At 46.7% G+C, this 24,649-nt stretch overlaps 1 protein-coding gene across 2 annotated transcripts in view; it reads right to left on the minus strand.

Annotated features, from left to right (window-relative positions):
• The window catches only part of cdh8 (cadherin 8), a 117,878-nt gene extending 104,984 nt beyond the window's left edge, over positions 1 to 12,894 (minus strand). The window contains exons 1-2 of one of the 2 annotated variants that reach the window (XM_076028426.1): positions 12,628 to 12,894; positions 9,937 to 10,544 (exon numbers count right to left, since the gene is read on the minus strand). In XM_076028426.1, the coding sequence (XP_075884541.1) occupies positions 9,937 to 10,200 (264 nt within the window). In that variant the 5' untranslated portion in view covers positions 10,201 to 10,544; positions 12,628 to 12,894. The remainder of the gene's footprint in view (positions 1 to 9,936; positions 10,545 to 12,627) is intronic. The other variant, XM_076028425.1, reaches the window with a different exon arrangement.
• Positions 12,895 to 24,649: the final 11,755 nt, after the last annotated feature.

Here is a 24,649-nt window from a genome sequence, read left to right on the forward strand (position 1 = left end):
AACTTAATGTTCACACTTCTCTGACATGAGCACCAGCGCCGTGCCTTTTTATCACACTCATCTGCCGTGACATTGCTCTAATTGGATGTTCTATTATTCATAATGGCAAAAGTTTTTCTTGGAGCTCTGCTTTTATAAAGACACAACACAAAAAAAAGTGTCCATATATTTCGTGCACGTCCAATCAAGCAACACAAGCAAAAAAAAAAAAAACCTCAGCAGGCAGCTGGGCTCCGGTGTAGACAATTAGCCATTCTTCCATAACGGACAGCCTCCACTTCCTGAAAGCTTTTCACATGTTTCAGGTACTCTTGATGCAGCGCGGCGTCCCTCAACACCTCATTGTGTTGCCACTGCGAGAGGAGAAGCAGCAGAGTGAAGCGGGGGCAGTAACACACCGTGTCCCTCGTCGAGCACGCTGCCGGATGCAGACCGAGCACACACGAGCACAACAGCACTTTATTTAAAGACCAATTTCCACATCCCACACACGCCGAAGCACCAGTCACACTCGACATTAATCATTCATTTGGATTTCATATGATGATGTTTTTGAATTTTTTCATGCACGTGCTCCTCCCCCCTGTCCCCCCAAACCCCCCCGGGATCCAACTGGATGAAAGGATGAATCACCTTCGGACACACGCAAAAAGTTTTTTTTTTTTTTTTTTATCTCAGCCACCTGCTCATGGTCAACCTTCACCACCAATGAGGCTGCATCTGGATATGTGACACAGAATCAAAGGGCAAAGACACCATTAGAGGATACAGGTACGTCTGTAGGTGCAGCCTAATTCAGGGGTGTGTGTGGGTGCTGCCCTTTTACATTCCAGCCACCTTGGCTATAATTTCAGCAGCTACCTCTTTCTTTCTTTTCTGCCTTTTTTTTCTCGCAGCAAGAGGGATCATCACACTGAAATGATTCATTTGTGCAAAAGGTCAAAGCCACAGCCTGTTGTCACCCTGATACCAGAGCCGGTTGCATCTTGAGAAAGTGAAGAGTGAAAGGATGGAGCCATCGATTCTCCATGTATAGTTATTTGAGTCGCACTCTGATTGAGGTAAGCGACTCGCCGCCGCAGTAATGACAATCATTCTCCTCAATACCTGTTATGGACACCAAGAAGTGAGTAAATGCCACGTCCAGTGTTTACCAGGGGCTACTTTGTCACTGTGATGCACTGGGTAGCGGATAGAAGGAGGAGGAGGAGGAAGGGAGGAACCAGAGGAGGACCTCGGAGGAAAGTGAGGAAGAGGGGGAGGGGGAGGAGGAGGAAGAGGAGGAGAGGAACCACAGGAGGACTTTGGAGGGAAGTGAGGAAGAGGAGGAGGAAAACGAGGAGGAAGAGGAGGAGAGGAACCAGAGGAGGACCTTAGAGGAAAGTGAGGAAGAGGAAGAGGAGGAGGAGGAGGAGAGGAACCAGAGGAGGACCTTGACCTTGAGGGGGAAGTTAGGATGTGGAGGAGGACGAGGAGGAGGAGGAGGAGAAGGAGGAGAGGAACCAGAGGGGGACCGCATGGAGAAGTGAGGAGGAGGACGACGAAGAAGTGGAGGAGGTCGAAGAGAAAAATGAAGAGGAGGAGGTTAAGGAGGAAGAGGAGGAGGAGAAGGAGGAGAGAGGGGGAACTCAGGGAGAAGTGAGGAGGAGGAGGATTAAAGAGGAGGAGGTGCAGGAGGAGGAGGAGGGGAGCAGGTGGAAGAGAAAAATGAAGAGGAGGAGGTGGAAGAGGAGGAGGAGAAGGAGGAGAGGAACCAGAGGGGGAACTCAGGGAGAAATGAGGAGGAGGATGACTAAAGAGGAGGAGGTGCAGGAGGAGGAGGAGGAGGGGAGCAGGTGGAAGAGAAAAATGTGGAGGAGGAGCAGGAAGAGGAGAAGGAGGAGAGGAACCAGAGGAGGACCTCTGGGAGAAGTGAGGAGGAGGTGGAGGAGGAGGCCTGGAGAAGTGTCATCGTCAAAGTGCCCAGAATAGACACTTACTCACCAACTCCTCTCTCCATCCCAAACTCCCTCCGCATTGTGTCTGCCGCCCGCTGCCCACGTGTGCTCCGAGCGTAGCGTGAAGCCCAAACGCACATCCAGTCGCACAATAACGACATCCGTCCTTAACAAGATTAGCCCAGCAGTCCCAGTTTGGCTGCAGGGAGCAGAGGCGCAGGGATGAGCCGCCTGCAGCTGCCTACAGCAATGCACACACATTCACCGGGCTCCTTCCTCCCTTCCTCCCTTCCTTCCACAGGAGCAGAGCCACCCCGCCTTGGGAGCCCGGCCAAGACGAAGGTAGCCAGAGTCTTCAAGCTGCAACGCCACAACCGACGCTCACGCCGCCGTGTCAGACGCAAAAGGCCAATTATCAGGTTTCACATCATCATAATCTTTGGATTTGAATAATCAGATTCAAGCAATTACGACCTCCCTTACTGGTTAAAGATGCTCCGCAAGATTTTCTTTCCCCACGACACACCCACCCTGTTCAGATTTATAAGGAAGCAGCATGTCCGACATCAGGCTTTTTATGGTTGGCTTAATTTAGTTGTCTGTTGCTGCCTGTTTGAAATACGATTATGAGGCTGCCTGTGTTTTGTCTGAGGGATAAACAATCCCTTAAATGTCAGCACAAAAACAAAGGCCAGCAGGGGCCTCGGCCAGGTGAGCAGCGTTCGATTCGATATATAATTCCAGCAAAGCGCAGCTAACCAAAAAAAGAAACAGCAGCTAAATTAGCCCGACCAAGCGCGTGTGTGTGAGATTGGAGGTTGAACTGCTTTAATTCCTCTGAATTAATAGGAGGCAGAGCGCCCAGATGATTGAGGGCCGGATCAACAGAGAACGGAGCGAAGCCATAAATGAAGGTGTTTTTTTTTGTTTTTGTTTTTTTTTTACGACAATAGTTCACCGGTAATCTCCACCAACCTCAGCATCGCATCCACAGAGGGTTTTGCACTAATGATATACAAAAAAAAAACCAATCAAAAATCCCATAAATGTAGCAACTGAGGAATCGGGGGCACAAATTGCACTCTAGATTGTTCGGTGTGAATACGCATGCGGTTGGTTGTGTGTCAAGAACAATCCTCACAACCTGGACCTTCGTGTAATTTCCAGTCCTCTGAGTTCTGTGCACGGCACGGCTGGAAATACGATGCCTCTGTCTTACTTTGACTTTGGCTGTCATGATGGGGATCTGTCAGTCTTTCATCATGTCACATATCATGTTACATGTGATATAAATATATATATATATATATATAAATCGTCACATCATCTGGTATATTTCTAAAATATATATTTCTGTATCTAGAATCATGAAGAAAAAAAAAAATCATCAGTTGTTCAGAGGGGAGAGAGTCCACTCTGACGCCGGAACCAGAGCTTGGATTTTGCAGATTGGTCTTAATGTCTGACAGACTACGTGCGGAAGTCAGCGCAAAGTCTTTGCGCAGAAGCTTTTGTTTCTAATGAGGCGTATTTGAATAGAACCGGGTGTCATTTTTTAAGTAATGAGCGACTAAAATATCTTCAAATCAATTGGGTGCAGCCCTGTCACTACCTGTTCCATTTCCCACTACTTTTTCACCTTTGCATGCGCTCTCTGTGGATACGATGTCCCTGTCTCCGCTGGTTTTCTACCGCAAAAGCCGGACCATCGCGCTGTGAATCTGGCCGCCGAGTCTCCTGAACACCTGGCAGAGCCCGGAGGGCTGCACGGAGCGCGACTGTCACGGCCCGTTCAGAAAAAAAAAAGGGCCTTCCCAATTTTCGGAGGGAATCGTTTGAATGACAGAAATCCATTCGGTGGGGGGGGACGGTTGGCTTGAAGCTAATTGTGACTCTGCAAACACAAGGTGAAAGCATAAAGGAGCCATTTGTTATAAATTAGCGGGCGCTCAGTTTAAATAGTGGCCCCCGCGACTCACCGCGCGACTTGGATTTAATCACGCCGAGCCGCAGATGTGAGCGATAGCGGCGAGCTTGTTATTTTTGCTCGGGGACACCGGAGCCGTGTGAATGGATGTGCTTTCCTGTTAAATTATAATTGCAGCTGATGCACGTACACAAGAGAGACTCCAGGCATCGCAGGCGCTACGTGTCGTAAGCCGGCGATGTAATACGCTCGGCGAAAACATGATTTCAGTTCCCCGATGGAAAAAGCATGTGGGGGAGGAGGATGGTGGGTGTGGGGGAGGGGAGTGGGGGGAGGTGGGGGGTACAGTATGCGACGGTGCAGCGGTGGACGTGCGGGCGTGCGTGTGCGTGTGTGTGTGTGTGTGAGTAGGTGTCTCCTGGAGGAGAAACAGAAAGCAACGGAGAGACTGACGTCTATAATATTGCTATTAGGCAATCGCCGGCTGCCTGCTAGGAGGGAGAGATGACTTGACAGAGGCCGCTAAGATGTAAGTGGCAGGCGGGAAAGGAATAATTGCCGGAGTGACTCGGGTCACCTGTAAATCTCAAAATGCCGCCGTTTCACTCGGCGGTTTTTCTGCAAACTGAACGCACCTTCAGGGCGGCCGGAAGTGGGGGGGGGGAAACGGTCATGGAGACCAAGGACACGGTTATGCAACTGATGCTGAAACCCACAGGCCATGATGGAGGACGGCGGGAGGAACAAACGTTAGCAAGTTTGCTGTGACGTGGTCAAAAATCAATTGGTGAAACAGAGTTTTGTCCGTCGATCTGTACCTGCTGCTTCCTTTTACCTGGAGTATTATGAGTAATAATAAAACCCCATCATACTAGACACTATGTTGCATGGTATATACATATATATATATACATATATACATATATATATCTATCTATTCTTACCCTTCCCAAATTAGAAATTAGCCAAATTAGCCAAGTCAAAAATGCTTTCAACCACTTTTTATACGTTACTGCATCTGTTATTTGCATCTGCACTGACACACACACATGCACACGCACACACACACACACACATACAGAGGCGGTTAATAAGTATGAGGGAGACGACACAAAGCCACAGACAACCTGTCCAGCTCGTGGAGGGCGACACTAATGTGACCCTGCGGCTCTATCAGAGCCGCCGCTGCACCCAGTGTTTCATTACAGCTCCGGACGGACGGCAGCGATAACACTGTGATCATGTGCACGTCCCAGTCACACGGCGGCTCTGGCAGCCTCAGCCACGTACAGAACAGGTGGGCTTCAGTTAAAAAAAAAAAAAAAGGAAAGAAATGGATGACGGCAGAAGAGGCAGGAGGACATGAGACCGTTTCTCTCTCTCTCTCTCTCTCTCTCTCTCTCTCTCTCTCTCTCTCTCTATCTCACTCGCTCGCTCGCTCCCGAAATCGCACACGGAGAGGGAACGGAGATCTAAAAGCGGCAAGGACGCAGGCAGGAGCTGCTGCTAAAATGCGGCTCAATATGGATCTTTGTGCCGCTGCCTGAAGAGAGATTACAGAGGGCTGTATTCCAGGAGCTGTTGTGGGTGTGAGAAAGCAAACAGAGAGCGAGTCCAGCAAACATCGATGGGCTCTTCCTCTCCTCTCCTCTCCTCTCCTCTCCTCTCCTCTCCTCTCCTCCTGCTGCATCTCCTGACAGCCCTTTGATTCAACCTTCTCCCTCCCCGATCACTCTGCAACCACAGTCTGCTTTGTGATCGTGTATTTCTGAATTCATTCATTCGTTCAATCCAAGCCAATCCAGTCCGGGATAATTGATGCTCCAAATTCTTCCGCCATCACTCCCTGCCCATGATAATTCCGCTAATATACTCCTTAACTCCCCGCTCCTCATCAATCAACGGAGGGGCAGCGCCACAAACCCACTCGATGATCTGCAGTCGGGGGGGGCACATGCAGATGAAGGTGGCGGATCTCCTTGCTAATCGGCGGGCGGAGGAGGGGTCGCATCCGCACCGCCACTCCGTTGAGAAGGAGGGGCTCCGTCCTTTGATCTGCCGCTAAAACCGGCGAGCACAAGGCAGCGAGCGGAGAGAGTCGGAGAGAAGAAGGTCTCAAAGTGCTTCTGCCACAGCTGCGAGGACCAAAATCCAGCCCGACTTTGCGTCTCCGAAAGCAACCGCTGGGGAGAAATTTAAACAAAGTCAGTGAACCGCAGCCCAGTGGCCCCGGTGGTTGTGGTGGTGGTGGTGGAGGGGGGGGGGGGGCGGGGGGCGGGAGGGGGGGGACTGATTTCCCTACCTCACTTTTTCTTTCTCTGTCCTTTTTTTTTTCTTCTTTTTTTTTAAAAATCCATGCCAGTCACAAGGCTGAGACGCTCCAGGCCTTGCAGAAAAACATCATTATTTATAGACTGATGTCCCAAATCTTGTAGCGGCAGTCCAAAAGTGCAGAGTGCGTCAACGAGAAGGAAACGTCTGCAAATCGTTTGCCGAGTTTCGGACTGTTGTGAACGGACCGAAATCAAAAAAAAAAAACAAAAAAGCAACTTCAAGTCGTTATCTTAAAAAGTGGCGGCAGTTTCACCCAAAGATTGTTAAAGAGGTGATTTCACGCTAACTTTTAAAACTAAAGTCTTTCATCTCTTATCATTACCAAATCAAATGTACTCCAGAAAGTGACGATTACTTCTAATTAGAAAAGCGGCTCTGCCTTGATATTTGCAGCTGGTCTTTACAGTCACACAGTCGGGCCTGGGTGGATGAATATTAATGACTGATTATTAATTCTCTTTGTTCGACAACACGCACAATGCTGTGGCATATCAAAGTGTTACACAATGGGATGAAGGATCCGTCAATTTACCGCATCTGCGACTACAATTCAGCCTCAGACTGGGATCCATTATTATGGATGACGTGTCCCCGGACGGTCGCGGAGAGAAAAACACACACACACTCACACACACACACACACACACGCGCGCGCGCGGCTTCTTGAAGGAAGTTATTTCCGAGCGCTCGGTGCCGCCGCCATCAATCTGCTGCGCACTTCAAAGGTTCCAACACACTTGATTGTTTCTTTTTTGCGTCAATTTGTTCGCCGCGTCCCTTTTTGTTCTCAGGCGACATTTTTTGCCAATCAAGGCTTTGCGTAAACGAGCGGAATCTTTGTCCGTTTGAATAATAGAGACGGCCGTCGACAGTAGGGGGGTGAGAAAAAAAAAAAAGCATGTGAAGTCGTTGCTGTGGGTTTTGTTTTTTTTTTTTATTATTGAGCAACGACTAAAACCTCACAATTTACCGCAGTTCGCGCTAAGCCACCGCCCGGCAACACGCTTTCACAGCTGTCTCCACTGTTTCACTTTTAACAGGTACTCTGCATGTTAAAAGTGGAACACACCACCACCCCCCGAAGTCGACGGGACTGCCGGGAGGGGTGGGGGGTGGGGGGGGTCTGACGAGCGGCGCCACTCGCTGGATCACGATGTCAAAAATGATTCATGCAAACAGTCTGAAGATGACCTGAACTTTAAAAAGGGGGAATCTCTCCGGCCGCCCCTTCGCGCAAATGCGGCCCTTGCACGCTCATTAAGGAGGAGGCGCCCGGTGTCACGCGTCCGCCCGAGAAAACACCAGAAATAAATCCTCTGAGGGGCCAAAACAGCACCGCGGCTCAAACCCGCTGGGCGGATGAAGTGGAGGCGGGAGCCTCGGCGGCCTCACGCCGACTGAGCGAGAACCGCGTGACCCATCTTCCACTCATTCATTTTTTTTTTTTTTTTTTAATTAAGCGTGCAAAATGAAGAGAAAATGGAAAGAAATGGAGTCACGGTCGGGGGGGGGGGGGAGTGAGATTTATCGTTCTAAACCGATTTAAGCGCCATCTTGCTTTAACGCAGGACTTATCTTAGCTCCGCCAGGCACACACACACACACACACACTCACACACACACACACACACACACACGCACACACACACACTCACCAGCGAGCATCACATCCCACAAATAATGGTGACACGTCCTTCAACGAGACGATGCCGGCACCGATGACTAACCTGTCCTGCAGTCAGGTTTGGTTGCCGAGCATTAACAGCGGAGGCCTTGACGGAGCCGCAAAGAAAGAAACTCTCGCTCGCGGATTCTGGGGGAAACAAGTCGAGCTCGTGCTTCCGAGAGTCTGGAGGCAAAGAACTCAGCAGCAGCAGCTTGAGCTCAAGGCGCAATACCTGCACAATAACATGTGCACAAAGTGTGTGAAAGCTTGAATTAAAAAAAAAAAAAAAAAAAAAAAAAAAAACAGGGAAAAGAAAAATCCCAAGTGCTCAGCCCGTCATGTTGTGCAAATGAAGTTTTTCTCAGGTGAAATTTCTGGGGATTTAGGCAATATAACCCCATTCTTGTGAGTCTCTGTTGCCCAGGTGAGATCTAGGCGATCCCTCCTGTTCCAGACACACACACACACACACACACACACACACACACACACACACACACACACACACACACACGGCAGCCCCACAGAGGTGCCGCTCTGTTTCGACTCTGTGGTGAACACCCGTCGTGGAATCCAGGAGCGGCTGCCTAATTGACATGAAAAATTCATGTGTCATTTTAACAGCATTTTTGTGTTTGCCTGGTATTTAGTCAACAGACATGAGAGTCTCATAAGTTGGCGGCTGCTTCACCCATGCAGCCGTGTGACTCCACGGCCTGGAATGAAAAGGTGAAAAAGAAAATAACATTCAAGTCATTATTATTATTATTATTATTTTTTAGAATTGGAGTGTTTTTCATGTGTGCAACCAAATATATATATATATATATATATATATATATATATATATATATATATATATATATATATATACATATATGTATATTTATATATATATATGTATATACATTTATTTTTTCCCTTTGCTACCCGAGTGTCTAAAGACTAAAAAAAAAAAGAAATACCGCAAAACAGCTGAAACACGCTGAAAGCATGAACAAGGAAGGCAGAAGCCAGAAATTATTGAATATTTGACACGAAACACTACTTACAAAAAAAGGGCCATTAACTGAACAAGATCAAATATTGTGCTCGATGGCCTGCATCACCCCCCTACCCCCCTACCCCCCACCCCACTCCCCTGGTGTCACAGGAGCGGCTGGGTGATATTCTGGAGGGGGGGGGGGGTGGTGGTGGTGGTGGAGTGAGCCGCCGCAGCCTGCCTGCCTGCCAGCCAGCCTGTCTCTCCCCAGGTGAGTCCCAGCAATGAGCTGTGAACAAGCTGCTCTGGCCGGGGCCGGGCCAGCCAGCAGTACCTCCCACTCACCACCACCCCCACCCCCCCACCCCCCCCCCCCCCCCTCCTCCCAGACCTGCCCAAACCCAACACCAACAGGCCAGGGAGCAGGTGGCCTGCAGCCGCAGGGTTAGCCCACGACTCTGTCTGCCACAGAGCCGCAATTGAGGGGTGGTGGATAAAGAGGGAGAGAGAGAGAGAGAGAGAGAGAGAGAGAGAGAGAGAGAGAGAGAGAAAACTAGTGGTAAATAAACAATGGCCATCTCTCTTTTATTTTGAAAAAAGAAAAACAACTTTCTGTGCAGATTGGACATCACTGTTTACAAGGAGGGAAAGGCTGCGTTTGAAGGGAAACAAAACTCAGGCAGCCGTTCTAATGCACGTGTTTGTGGCGCGGAAGGCAGTTGAATGCTGAAAAATGTAAAACAGCAATCTGGCGCCGAGTGCCATGCAGATGACGGCCAAGGACGTCCAAAACAGCAACAACAACAAGAAGAAAAAAAATCCCATTCATTCTGACAAGAGTTTAATTATTACCAAAAAGACAGTATGACATCCCCCCTCGCCCCGTCTCTCGTCCCCGTGTCCCATATCTGCTTCCCCCGACAACCGAACCCACCCCCCCTACACAGCCACCCCTCCCTCACTGCCCACGGTGGGAAGGGAGGAAAGGGGGGGGGGGGGAGGAAACGGAGGGACTATTTAAATGGGCCCCGAATTAATGTTTCCTCACGATAAGCGAGCTTAATAGAACGCTGACAATGACGCCACTCACCCTGCCAACCAGAATTGGATCGGGTCCAGAAAATTCCTCCAGCACAAACATTTGATTCCAAACCCATCCTCTCTTGGCGCGGCTCAGTAATCTCTGTCCTTCGCCGGGGCCGCTCGCCGCCGCAGAGCCAGCGGTCGGCGTGCTGTCCGACTGGGGCCCCGCTGCTGCCGTCGCCGTCGCGATGGGAGTCGCGGACGCGCAGGAAAGAAAAGTAATCCACAGCATCAGCAAGGACGTCCACACATCCACCGTCCGCCTGGGCATCGTGCAGGCTCAGTGCGTCCTGCTCGTCGTCTGTTTGTTGTTTCGGGAAACTCTTTTTCTTCCCTCCCCTCCTGCAGCCCCTCAGCTGAGCTCCGGACCAGCTCGGCTCGGCTCGGCTCGGCTCAGCTCTGCTCAGCTTCGGGACCGACCGGTGGGTGGCTCCTTCTTAGATGGCGGGGGGAAAGGTTACTCGTGTCCTCTTTGAGCGGCAGAGCGCGCGTTCATGATGTGATAAAGGTCACTTGCATGGCTTGGCAGGCTTCCATAGCAGTTGGTGACGGGGACGAGGTGGCAGCAGCAGCAGCGGCGTAGCATCCATTTGGACATTATTCCGAGGGGGGGACCTACGAGGAGGCAGTCACAGTGTGTTAGTTTGCTTTTGGGCTTTTTGAAGAGACAGTCAATGGTGGGAGGGGTGAGGGAGGGACGAATGGAGGGGAGTGGGAGTTAAAAAAAAAACAAAAAAAAAACAACAAATCATACACAACAATCAGACAGGACAGCTGGAGGAAAATTTAAAAGAAAACTCTTTTTTTTCCCTCCCCCACAGTTCTGTAGATGGCAGAATATAAAGTTAAAAAATAAATAAATAAAAATATTCCAGAGAGAAAATCTGATTCTGGAATCACAATGTCACTTAATCATTCCAAGTGATCTATTGGTAGCATCCATGACCCTTCGCTCTAATCTCGTTTCCATATCATCCTGCTGGAGTCGAACAACAAAATGAGTATTTGTCTCTCTACTCTCAGGCTATTCTGCCCACAACATCAGATTGCTTCGCTTTAATCTGTTGTTCTGGGGATTATCCTGGAAAGATTTTTTTTGGGGCGCAATTACATGTTCCTTATGATTAATGTGTTCCCTGTGATACATTTCCAGTGGAATATTGTTTCAGCTAAAAAAAAAAAAAAAAAATCAAATTCCTCACACACAGCCTATGCGCACACAGAGATGTCATCCTCATATGGCTGCAGGTGAGCTCCAACATATCCACTATACGCTCTGGCTCACAGAAATTTCATTAATTCAGATGAGAAGAATTTTGGGGATATTTTTTTTAACGAGTGACTCAAATATACGTATGAGAAAGTCCCCAATAAGTATAGACAAGAAAGTTTTTGTTTCTTACATAAGCAACCACAATGAATCAAACAACCTAAGGTGGGTGAATATCTAGAGTCACACAGTTCGAACGTAAAATAAAAATAAATAAATAAATAAATCATCAAGCCCATCGTGAGGCTGACATTTGTATTAATATGAGCTAAACCAGCTCCGTACGCTATTTGGTAGAAGACTGGGCAAACACACACAAGCACAAAAGGAAGCGCTGTGACCTGTCCGAAACTGAAACTGACACAAGCAGACACGCTTTCAACGCTCGGACCGCTTTTCTCCCGCCACAGTTTCACTCTTAGTTTTACTAACTTTTTCTTTTTCTTTCTCCCAACACTGGTGCAGCAGCAGGGTGTCACAGTGGTCAAAGCCCGCTGTGCTCCCGACAAAGCAATCTCAAGGACAATAGCTGTAAAGCATTCCACCTGAAGCCAGCCGCAATGTAGCGGAGAGTGACTGATCCCAGTCACCGTGACATCCGCACCGTCTATCGGTACTGACCCGCAGACGGCGACAGGAAGAAAAAAAAAAAAAAACATTGAACGGGAGCGAGGAAAAGGAAAATACGGGGAGACATAAGAAATTAATAACCGCGATAAAACGCATTTAAAATAGAGAAAGACAATCCCTTCCCTTGACCCTGCTTTCCCGCTGGGTTTCCGCCGGTGCTTCAGCACCGAGGACAGCTCCCGAGCCGCCTCACACTGTTGAGCCGATAGAGGCGAAGCCGCGGCGGCGGCGGAGCTGTCCGAGGTGCTGAAGCGCCGTGTCGCGCCGTGGCGCTCCGCGCCGGAGCATTGGTTCTCTCACTCCTCAAATTACGATTATTACACCGATTTCTTTTTTTGGCTGGTACTTTTTCCTTTGGCACATCTCTCTCGGTCCGTAAGCATGTATCTAAAACTGCCAGGTTCGTTCCTGCCTTCGTCCCTCCGTTAACTGAAGTTTTGCGCGTCAGGAGGACGCCGGTCGTTTCACGGGGGCGAGCAAAGCACTCTTTACCCGCTACCTAAAAAAAACAATTCCTGGAATACACACAGTATATGTGACTTTTTTCTCTCTCTCTCTCTCTCTCTCTCGCAAGCGCCGGAGCAAAACTGACAAGTCGCGAATTTGATCTCCTGTCCGTAGACGCGCAGTCTGTGGGTGTCATGTCTCCATCCAACGCACCGTACAGTAAACCGGGGAGAACGGAGCGAAACCCGAGCGAAGAGCCGGTGCTGGCCGCCGGAAAGTCCATCAATGATCCACGTCCAATATACCTGTCAGGTTCATATAGAAGCACGGCGAGGGCATTGTAGTACTTACTTGTGTGACTTGCATCGTTTCCCGTCGCTGCAGCACCATTCTCCCCGCCGTGGCTGTTTTAGAAAACGCACACACACACACACCAAAAGAAAAAGAAAACGTGCGAAAGAAAAGCGACCCGACGCGTTTCTGCTACTACGCGGGGCAGCGGGGAAGAGGGGGGGGAGAACTGAGCTCGAAGGACGTACGGAGATGGCGACAGGCAAGAAGATATCCCTCCCGCAGACCGTCAGGGCGGAATGACAGTGTTTTGGGGGAGGCGGGTGGAGGTGGTGGGGTGGGTGGGCTCCTCTCTAGTTAAGAGCTCCGACAGGCTCACTGGCCGAGCGGGAAAGTGAGGAGGAGATGGAAGAGAGAGGTGCGCGGGCGCCGGAGAGTGCCCCCCCCCCCCCCCCCACTTCCTCCCCCACCCCCCTTCGAGGCGCTCATTGGGTTGATGAGGAGCCCCGGGTCAACAGGCGCGCGAATGAATGCGCGCGCATCAACAAAAAGAAGAAGAAGAAGTAGAAGAAGAAGAAGAAGAAGAAAAGGTGAACGGTACCGGCTGCAGTCGGACCGACGATGAGCGCGCGCCGCTTCTTCCCGCGTGTCTCCAGCAACTCTTTGTTGAGGCTCCGACGCACGAGTTGCTCTTTACTTCTTTCGGTTCTGAGCGGTCGGCGGGAGGGAGGTGTTGGGGAGGGTCGGGGGCATCGCTATCACGAGCCTGCTCGCTCGCTCGCTCGCTCGCTCGCGCTGTAATTTTTGTACCGTAAAAGGACAGGTATTGGCAAACACGACGCTGGCAGGCGCGGAGAGACAGAAAGTCAAACAAGTCACGCAAAGGTAATTTTCCTCCGGTCTTCTCTCCTCATTTCCTTTTCGCGACACGTTTGAAAAAAAAAAAAAAAATCTTTCCTCGGACCAAGAGGGTGTGGGGCGGTCTTAAAGTGTGCGGCTCTGGGAGCACGTTACACTGCTTTAATTAAGACAGTTAGTGAAAAGGTCGCGCTCATAATTGCATTGCCGAATGCGAGAATATGCGAGCGCAGCGGAGTGTGTGTGTGTGTGTGTGTGTGTGTGGGGGGGAGAGAGAGAGAGAGAGAGAGAGAGAGAGAGAGAGAGTGACAGCTGAGGGGGGCCGTCCACGGAGAGGGCCCTCTAGTGTTTGTCTGGCAGCAGCAGGCGGGCGGGCCAAGGGGGAGCAGGTTTTATTAGCGCAGCCAGAGAGGATCAGTGATCAGCGGACTGTCTGACACCGACGCCTTTTTCTCCCCCCGAAGCTCAGAGAATCTCTTTATGAAACACATTTCAGCCCGCTGAGTATTGAACGCTTTGCCTTTCTTTCTCTCTCTCTCTCTCCCTCCTTTTTTCTCATCCAGTGACAGCCTCAACATCAACCCGGCACCTCAACGCCAGTGTTTTTTGCGCGTTCTAAAAAAGAAAAAAGAAATAAAAAGAAAAGAAAAGGAAAGCGTAAGCGGGTGGAAGGGAGCCCTCAGCACTCGTACACAACGGTAGCCGCATCTCGGCGAGGCCCTCTGACCCCGAGTGCCAGCGATTCCAATTAGCAAAGGCATCACATCGGCCATTATTTATTTCTGTACCGTTTAATTTCCCTCCCACTCCCGCTTTGATGTTGCGGCTGCATTTCAGAGGGGAATAACGCACACCATCGTTTTTAAAGACTTCTGCTGCATAATACATTAGACCATAAATGTTTGGCCGTGTTTCCCTGCTCCGCGCGAATCATGATTTCATGGATGGCCACGCCGAGCACTTCAGAAATGACTGGGACTGTAAATAAAAAAAGTCACATGGCACAAAGCATTTTGCATGATGTGGCTACTCTGGTCTCTCTCCTCTCTCTCTCTCTCTCTCTCTCTCTCTCTCTCTCTCTCTCTCTCTCTCTGTCTCTCTCTCTGTCTCTGTCTCTCTCTCTTCCACAGCCACATGGGCCGAATGCACAGGCGCAATTATTAATTTATAATGGGACTGAGTTTACCCCTAAGAAAGTTTTTTGAGCAGAAAAGTAGCATTTCAACAATCATAGAAGCCAAAGATAAATTAAAAAAATAAAATAGAAAAAGTTTATGCCTTCAAATAAACAGAATTCATAACAGCAGCCATGTCAATAAAAGCGACAGTGTGAGCAAAGTTTCGTCCTGTAGAAGTTGCTAAATAACAGTAAGCAAAAACATTGACCTGATTTTGCTTTGTTTTATTCTATAATTTGACTTGTAGAATGAATCATGTTGAAGCGTGTTGTTCAATTGGCAATGTGATTGGCAACAAATGACTAGTAACAAGTGACTTGTCATTTTGAGATGTTCTTCTCGTACCTGTACATGTTTTGACAGTAGCCTCCATCTTCCTCAGGAGGTCACCTGGTATCAAACATGCAAAGGTACAAGAACAACATGTCAACACGGTCATGTGTCTGTTAATAAGAGAAAAATGCTAATAATAATTTATAATTTATGAAGAAACAATGAACCTCATTCAGTTAAAATTTGCAATAATATTAATTTTACACCAAGTGACTGTTCACTGTTATACACACCCAATAAAAGTGGATCTTTTGTTCATAATGTCAATCTATTAGAAAAATGCTTCTCCTTGGATATACACTAGTTGTGTATCTTCCACCCCAGGAGGCATGATGATATATACACTGTTCTCTCCAGGTTACGTTTAGCCTTCTGCTCTTGAGCACAGTTAGGAAGTGAATACATTTTTAAAGCCAATTTGGGATATCTTCTTACCAAGTTTTAATTTGGATGTTTGTTTTCGTTTGATATTGCTTCAATTTAGCAACTTCTGAGGTGTGATTAATGTTAATTTCCCACCCACCACTAAAAATGCACCTCGGTGCAGATAAAAAGCCCCCCATCTCCAAATTAGTGATTAATTCGACAGACATTCCCCCTGTTAGCGATCAAAATATCAGAAGTCTTTGAAAAAGGCAGAGGAAGCGAAGGCTGAAATGCTCTTTAGAACCCGCGCATCCTCAATCCATCATTAGTTACTGCTGCGTCAGAGGTGTTCGTCTCGTTGTGGTGGCGCACACCCCCCCGCAGCGAGGACGCAGTCAAGCCGTTTGCCGTCCGGAGATTTCAGATTTCATCCGCCACCACTAGCAGCAGCAGGACAGACACCACCTGCACCACCACCGACCCCACCACCACCACCGCGGCCGCAATTCTCCTACTTTTCCAACTCCACACCACTTCCACTGCCGGCTCAGCCTCCCGCCTGAGGCGACAGAAAACAGTTGCCTGTAAACTGAGCTTTTTAGCTCGATGCTCATCTTCACTTTGATTTACTCTGCTGCTGCTATTGCTTGTGAGACCCCCCGCCGTGTGACCGTGGTCACAGCCATGATTGGCTCACAGCTGGCTAAGCTCATCCGCCGCAAAATGCTGCAAAGTGATTCACTTCATTGGAAAAGGGTGCCTTTAAGGCAGCAGTGTGATCTCAAGAGAAATTACCCGCAACTGTAACTTTTTTTTCTGACCAGTGAACTCTTATGATTGGTCGAATAATGACTCTTTTCATAAACTTTAACTTTGTTTTTGAGTTTTCAAATGTGCTGTCTATTTAAGTCTGTTTTCAACCGAAACAATACATAGTCAAACAATGTAACAAGACATTTGCACACTCTTTTCCTTCTTCTTTTTTTCCCTCCCTCTTCTCTCAGTTTTGCCAGCCTTGAAAGGCAGGTGTCAGGCCACGGTGGGACCAGACCCATGTTATATATCTCTGACTGATCTAGCGCACTTTCATCGTTGTAAAATCCTCAGACTGCGGCTTTAAAGCGATGGGACCACTGGGACCGATGTTCTCTGGCTTCTGCCTCTCAGGATCTCTCAGGTGATCAAGACATTGAAACTACTGCTGTGGTTTCCCTCTGGTCACGAACGTGTATCACCGACGGTTGGGCCACCGTCACAGCCGCCAGAACAAGAGACAGGTTGCAGTGGCATTATGAATGAATTACAATGCATTAGGCATGAGGGTTGTGTGGGTGGAGGGAAAAAGCAGGATGGACTGGCCTTTCCACCCGGCTAAATGTCTTCTTATTTCATCGCTTCAGCTCGTCTTAGTGAATAAAACATTAAGATAGAAGGCAGTGGAAGTCGTCCGCACACAAGCGAGCAGCTAGCGAGCATAAAAGGAGTGGAAATACTTCAACTTCATTGTCAAGCGCTCTTTTCTCCATTCTGCCGTAGCAACTGGGCCACTCGGGCCAAATTATGCATTTCACTCCTGATCACTTTTAAACGTTACGACGCAACAACAGCAGGGGAAAGAAAAACCTATTCGAATTCAGCAAGCAAGACAACAAAGTCGGAGTCCTGCTTTAACACTTTTGAATGTTTCTATTCGGAGTGAACATCTGCGTTCCAACCCCCACCACCACCACCACACACACATACGCACACGCACATTTAGAGTCACTGGAAATTTTGGCTGACACCTGAGCTTGAGTGGGCTGAGTTCTAAGTGCAGCATTTGGCACATTAGCATTCCTAAAAGTCACACTTTAATTGCTTGCAGATTGAAGTTAATTGATTTAGCTGATAGTTTTAAACCTCCTGAAGATAATTAAGTGCAGTGTTGAGAATTCTGATATGTTGACATTTTGAGAATTAACAACCTGTAACGTGCGGGGGTACAACACAGTGTTAACTAACATCTTAATCATGCAAATTGAAAAACACGGCAGATTTAATTATCACCGGTCGAATCATCGGTCCCAATTAATTACATTGGCTGTATTTATTCACATTCACATATCTGTTCCACTTACTTCCCAATTATGCAGGACAGTCCTCAGACCCCTGCTGGTAACACTAATTTCATTCCAGCTTCATTAGAGCATGCATGAAATAAGAAGCTGTGGACACGGAGGGACAAACGAGTACACGAGACGGCAGAGAGGAAAGTAAAGTTTCAGAGGTGACTTTTCATCTTATGTTCGACAAATATACAGACAGACAGGCAGATGGTTTAGCAGGGAGTAAGATGCAAGCCCATGTAAACTCCAAAGCTGCTCGGGATACGTTGGTAGTAAACAAGTGTAGTAAACAGTGTTCAAAACTTGACCATTGAATAATATGATGAAGATAAATTCAGACCCAATTTTGTTAAAAAGTTGTTTTTTTTTAACCTGAAGTCGGAAGTGATGATTTGCATTATTTGATGACAGAGCAAGAAAAGAAACAGAAGCGTCCAACTTCATTCGCAATTTGAAGAGGCTGACAGAGAAGATTTGTAGATATGTTTTTTTCCCCCTACCTAAGCAGTGGCCATATCTCCACAAGATTCTAACAAGACCAAGTTACACTATTTAAAAGACAAAAAAAAAAAACTTAAATTAATCCTGGGGAATAATGAGGATTTCGTTTGTCATTATTAATGGAAAAAACAAGCAAAAGACTGTGCCTGACAACAAAACAAGCTACAACTCATCTCCATGTCTTTCAGTCACAAGGTCATTAAACTTTCATTGCCAGATCAGTTGAACTCTCAGTGGATTATCAGGAGCCTCTTGAGCTCCAGCTGAACAGGACACATTTCCATCCCAGTAGATCCTTTTCCTTTACACTCTTTATTAAATAACAAGTCATGTTGTCAAACCGTGTCGCTTTTACTCAACAAGTTGAGAGCGATTTCACTTAAAACTGTTGTCAATATCATGAACAGTCTCTGCAGCCTTGGCAGCAGTTAGAGTACAGAGTGGCCAGTTTATACGAGAAAATATCTAATGATTGCAACGACAAATGTGTTCTGTCACTGTCCAAACTGGCTGTCTGCTGTGGGTTGTTGCCTGTAAGTTGAATCCACTGTTTGTTTGTGTCTGTATTTTCACCGCGTTTGCAGTATGTACACGACGATATTTGCATGATTAGTATCGTCGATTTCTTACTTCTGACTTAATTGAGCAGCTAACATGCTAATGCTAACGGCCCAATGCTAACTAAGTTGAACCTAATTCCCACATTTTTGGAGAGAGGGTGTTTAAACAGTGATTATGTGTTCCGTTTGCAGTAGAGCACTTGATTAAATAACATGAAGACGGTCATGTTGGTTTTAGTCAACAAGTTGGAACTGATTTCAGTGAAAACTCGCGTTATCGCGATCGGCCTCTGCAGCCTTGGCAAGCAGTTACAGCGCTGTGCGGCCAGCTTTTATTATGTATTATGGAGTATAATGGAGCAAGTTGACTTCCATGTCGTTTAATGGGAGTTTGGCTCCGGATGACGAAAGACGCAAGCAGAGAGTGAGGTGGGGGGGGGTTCTAGATTAGACAGGGACAGACGTGAATGGATTTTGATGGTTGTAATGCACAGACATGCAGCGCTGCCGTAATGACACTTTACCTTTAATAGTGCTCATTAGGAAGCGAGCCACTCGGTCGACACGGATGAGAGATGAATCCTGTCGCTGCCGCGTCTACAGGCCATCGGTGTAAGAAGGAGCGCGCTACATTGCTGAGAAGACGCATGAAAGAAAGCCACAGTAGGAGCCAGAGGGTTCCTGTTGACAAATAAACAAAAGTCATACCCCACTGTCACCATATTAGTCAAAATATAATTGTTTTTTGTATATTTTACAGTGTGATTGTTTCGCAAATCAGTGCAACATATTTACACACTTATTGTGGAAAGGCGGGACTTTGTTTCTGATCCTTCTCTTGTCACTTGACCTTAATGCCCAAAGTGGTCAAAGGAGAATTGAACCAACAACCTCCTCCACCTCAGTCGGCCTGCATCGCCCTGGGCTGGACGGAATATCGTGTTAGTCAGACTCTGGTATCAGTGCTCATTGTTATACTGGAAGGCAAAGAATTGAAGGGCAAACTATTTAATGATTATAATGAAACATGATGGAAATGTTTTACAACTAAGAAGAATAATCTGAAGCACATTTTGTTTTGTTGACCTTTTTTATTCTCCACGTCATCTCACGGATTGTACCTTGAAAAAAAAAAAAAGCCTTCTTGTTACGTTTAGAGAGTTTTTTTTATTTTTGTTGTTAGAGAATTATAGCATGTCAATTTATACGTTTTTTTTTTTCTTTTTCGGCAGTTGATAACACAGAGTTTCAGTATTGCACATTGAAAACGCTAATAAACTATTGATTCATTCGTACTGTCCTTGAGGTGTAGTGAGTCCATTTTATTACTGTATGCAGCCATCAGGCTGTATAACTGCACCCCATCAGACATTTTCTCAACCATTTACATTTCAAAAAGCTGCAACGAAACACATATTTATATCTTAGGCCCTGTCCACACGGGAACGTTGCCGTTTTTTTTCTTTCCCGGGGTCGAAAAAAGTCGCGTCCACACGCTGGCAGATGGAAACGGAACGGTGGGTGAAAACGATGTAATGCGTATGCCACACCGAAAGGTGGCGCTGTTCACAGACGCTGACGCAGCCACCGGACCCAAGATATAGAAAGAGGGCGTTTCCGCTACACACTAAACACACAGAAAACAAAGACGGCGAGTAGCGGGAAAAAAAGGTGAGTCTGAGGTTTTGTGAGGTTGTGTAGTAATATTGCCAACGAATCTTGAAGCGCCTGCGATACAAAGACAACTCCGCTCGCCGCTATTGTTGTTGTTTGTGCCGCATTGCATGCCGTGTTTTTTCCGGTCACATGACAGTGACGGTGCGATGACGTCATCGTATTACAAGGAAAAGCCGTTTTCACTGTCCACACGGCAACCATGTGACAACGGCGAAACCGCGTTGTCAGATTTTCCCACTCTGGGACCCCTTTTCAAAAAATACTGTTTCGGGGGAAAACGCCGTTTTTTTTCTTTTTTCTTTACCGTTTCCACCAAAAAACGTTGGACAGGACAGGACATTAGTGTTATGTATATTACAAATAGTGTAAACTATCATAAACTGTCCATAAAATGTAATTTTGTTTTTTCCTTTCTTACTCTATAAATATTTTATTTCTTTTGTTTCTTTTTTATCAATATCATTTTTTCTCTTTGCACCTAATGTTGCTGTAATTATGTAAATTTCCCCAATGTGGCCTAAATAGAGGCATTCTAGTCTGTTCTATTCTAATTTGACGGCAAGCCAAACTCCATTCACGTTGAACATGAGTCACAAGTAGCGTTAAAGCTCTTTTAATTTGGTGCAGACTTAATGCAGTCGACAGGGGGTGAAACTGAAAACAAAGCAAAAACACATAATCACTATTCAAAATCCCTCTCTACAACAATATGGGGATTAGATTGAGCTTAGTTAGCTTTAGCATGTTAGCATTTGCCTGTTTGCGTGTTAGCGGCTTAATTAAGTCAATTAATATTAATAATGCGAATAGTGTTGAAAACGCTCATTTGACACACAAAAGTGCAGTAATGTGAAAGACGCAAACAAACAAACCATGATTCAACTCCCAGGCAACAACAGACAGCCGACCCTGTGGCAGTTTGGACAGTGACAGGACGCAAAGGCCCGAGGCCTCCCTGCTTTAATAGCTTCCAGTGGACTTCCTGTTGACACTTACTGTCTCTACTTGAATTTTGTGTCAGCTGCCAGAGAGGGCACAGAAACAAACCTCATTAAAGCCTGACAGGCAGAAAAAGTGTGTCTTATGACTATTGAAATATGCACCTGTAGCAAAGAGATCATCATCATCATCATCATCATCATGTCATTCTGCCTTGTTTTACTCAACAGGAGAAAAAAAAAAAAAGGCCTCCCTTAACTTCAAAGAACCGGCTCTCTGAACTGCCTCAGTCACAGCTGTCACATCACTGCAAGGTTCAAAGCAATTTTGTGCAATAGTGATAAAGTACACCAGTAACATATTCAATGAAAAAATAAAATAAAATGAACCTGAGATAGTAGAACTACCTGATCAAACTACCTGCTTAGACAGCTGCAAACTCAAGAGACTGTTGACTTGAGGCCCCAGATTATCCTTATGCTGGAGTCTTATAGTCTTCAATCGCTTTAAAAGTCATAGAAATAATTATAATGGGTGGTCAGCTGCTCATAAAAAGGGCAGAGTGTGTCTGCTGCAGCCCATCTTAACCAGCCAGCCAAGGTCATAGCAGGATGCAGACTGAAGCGGAGGCTCCACAGGGCAAGTGAGAAGGTGGACCCTGCCAGGCTGTCAACACCCCCAACTGACCCCACAGCAGAGGGAAGTGGTCCTGCTGAGTCTGAGGGTCATTCTGCAAATATGCTGGAACCACGCCCCCCCCTTGGATCAGCGGCCTACCAGGGTGTCCTGGACAAAGGAAACAGGTAGGCTGAGAGCAGGGGAGTCACAGCGGGACCACAGTGTAAAACTTGGACAAAGTCTCTGGCCAATGTTGATATTTATTGAAGAAACCTTCCTCCAGATATGACAGTGAACCTTTTTTATATGGACCCAAACAAGTTTTTGCTTTACTACAGCAAAGCGTAATACTAAAACAAATAACTTGTTGCACACATGCAAAATCGAAATTTCAAATAAAAAAAAACATCAAAATAAATCAAATGTAAATGAAAATTATATGCATCTTTTTTATTTGCAGCCTATTGATTTAAATTTCAACAGTGCCCTTTTCAATGGGATAATAATACATGTAAAAAATAAAATAGCACCGGTACACCAATGAAATCAGAATAATAATATCCTTCAATGAATATCCTGTGCTGATTGACGCGACCAAATACCAGCAGAGAATTCTGCTGCTCACTCGGCTCTACCTTGAACACGAAACTCCGGTGGGCTTGTCAGGAGATTATTCCAAAATGATTCCACGACTGAAGTGACGGAACACGTGTCATGCATTGATCAGACGAGGCGACTTTAGCCCAAGTTTTACTGGACAGACACGTCGCAGACAAACGTGCACTGTTGTGCCTGTTGATGAGATGAGTTGTCTGATTCAAGATTCAAGAACTTTATTTGTCACATGCTCTTAGGATGTGCAGTGAAATGTAAAAGTGGCAAATGCTTGCCAGAGAACAATTGTAAAAGTATGTACAGCGTGTAAATGTGTGTGTAACATGTTTTGTGCATGAGAGGGGCAGTGTGTGATGCTGTGTCATTATTCATGGTTCTGACGGCCGAGCGGTAGAAACTCCCTTTCATTCTCTCGGTTTTAGCTGCGCGACTGACGGAGGCGCTTGCCTGACCGCAGAACAAGCGTCTTGACCTCTTGCAGTGTGACGTCATCAACGATTGGCCATGTGGCGTCGAGGACACGAGAAGGTTCGGCGTATCGCTTTTGTTTTGTTTTTCTTTCTCCGCATAGTGTGACATGTCCGACGACATGTTTCCAGACAAGACAGTTCAAAGACCTGTGCCTGGGATCGTGCTCTTGGCAACAGCCAGCGTTGTAGTCAAGACAACACCAACCAACGCAGACCAAGACATTATCAAGGCTCGAGAGTATCGAGATCGAGACCGAGACTGTACATATAAAAGAAAAATCACAACGAAACAGAACAAATGAGCAGTATCTTTTTTTAGTTCAGGTTTGCTTCTGCATAAATGAACAGCAACATTTATTTGTTATCTTTTAATAATTTTCTGTAACATTTTGCTGCTTTGCAACTTCTCCAGGGTGTAACAGGCTCCAACAGAGCCCCGCGGCCCTGAGTGCAGGATGAAGCTGGTATTGGAAACGGATGGATGGATTTTGCTGCTTTGCTATTTTGAACCATTAAAAAACAACTTTGCTTCATAAAATGAAAATAAAAAAAAAGAGATTAAAATTTGACTGAAAATGATTGGACTTCCACAGCACAAGTCTGGTGTCCAGACATTGGACTGTTGCTTTCAATATGTGAATGACTGACTGTCCCCCTCAGTCAAGCATTCACGTTGATCGGAACTATTTGTTGTAATTTAGAAAATGGGCCTTGAAATGTCCTGCAGCTTGGTACCTATCAGACTTCACTTTTTTTTCTCTCTTTTTTTGGCCTTGGAGCGCCACGGCTGAAATCTCAGAGGGGATTTTCATTATCAAATTAAAAAACTGTCTCCCGTCTGTGGCTTCCACCCTTTGAGATGATTTGGAGTCATTAGGAGACTCCCCCTCCTTCTGGATGCAGAAGAGAGAGAAGGCGACCGTAATCCAGCTGGGAATACACAGCAGCACCAAAAGTGTTTTGTTCAGGAAATTTAATTGCCACATCTACAAACTTGTTCCTGGGAGTATTCCAAAAATAATGACTCTGTTGTAAGATGAAAATTAAAGCAAAGCGTCTCTTTCTCTCTCTCTAGGCTGGAATAATCTTAAAGGAAAAAAAAAAAAAAAAAACTTGAACACCATAAGTCCTGTGTTCTCATTGACTTACTTCATTGTTTGATGATGAATTACCTCCCCACCCCCCATCCCCCATCCGCCCTGCTTTCAATAAAATCCCTTCTGTGTTTGCCGTCCTATATCTTGCAGCTTTCAAAGTCCAGAAAGGCTTCCACTCCGACGTCGCATACATAAATTTCTCTTTGTTCTCTGTGTGGTTAACAGAAAGAGACAGCCAAGAGTGGATTATTGTTTGATGATAAACACCAGGAAATACTGTATTGTGACAAATGTGCGACGGCTTTTAGATCATGTCAGGGAAACGGCAGCTTTAAAAACAAGATGTAAAAGGGGGAACAAAGAGACGCGGATATTAAAGAGTGCGTGTTGAGCATGGCGATGGGAGAGGAAGGCACCTCCAGAAGAGCAACGGTGGAAAAAAAAAAAAAAAAGGGGGGCTTGAGTGGAATAGAAAGCAGCAGGACAAACACGTCCAGGCTATTGATTTATTGGAGGGTATAGTCTTAGAGACGGGTGCTGGATTGATCAAATGGAAGGTTATCCTTACTCACAGAGGCAAGCTGTTTGCCAATATCCATCACTGGCCGCTCAAAAAGGCTCAGAGGTTCCTCAGCTATTCCCCAGCACTTCAGAGGCACAGAGTGGCCAGTTGGCCGAAACATTACAAAAAGAGGGAACTGCATGAGCAGAAAGGCCTTTAGCTCAAGCAAAAGCATGGGCAGTGTTGCCGTTTTAGAGAGAAAT

This window comes from Nelusetta ayraudi, unplaced genomic scaffold, assembly GCF_046127955.1.
Source record: "Nelusetta ayraudi isolate G7.1 ecotype Tasmania unplaced genomic scaffold, CSIRO-AGI_Nayr_v1 ptg000023l, whole genome shotgun sequence".
Classification (NCBI taxonomy): domain Eukaryota; kingdom Metazoa; phylum Chordata; class Actinopteri; order Tetraodontiformes; family Monacanthidae; genus Nelusetta; species Nelusetta ayraudi.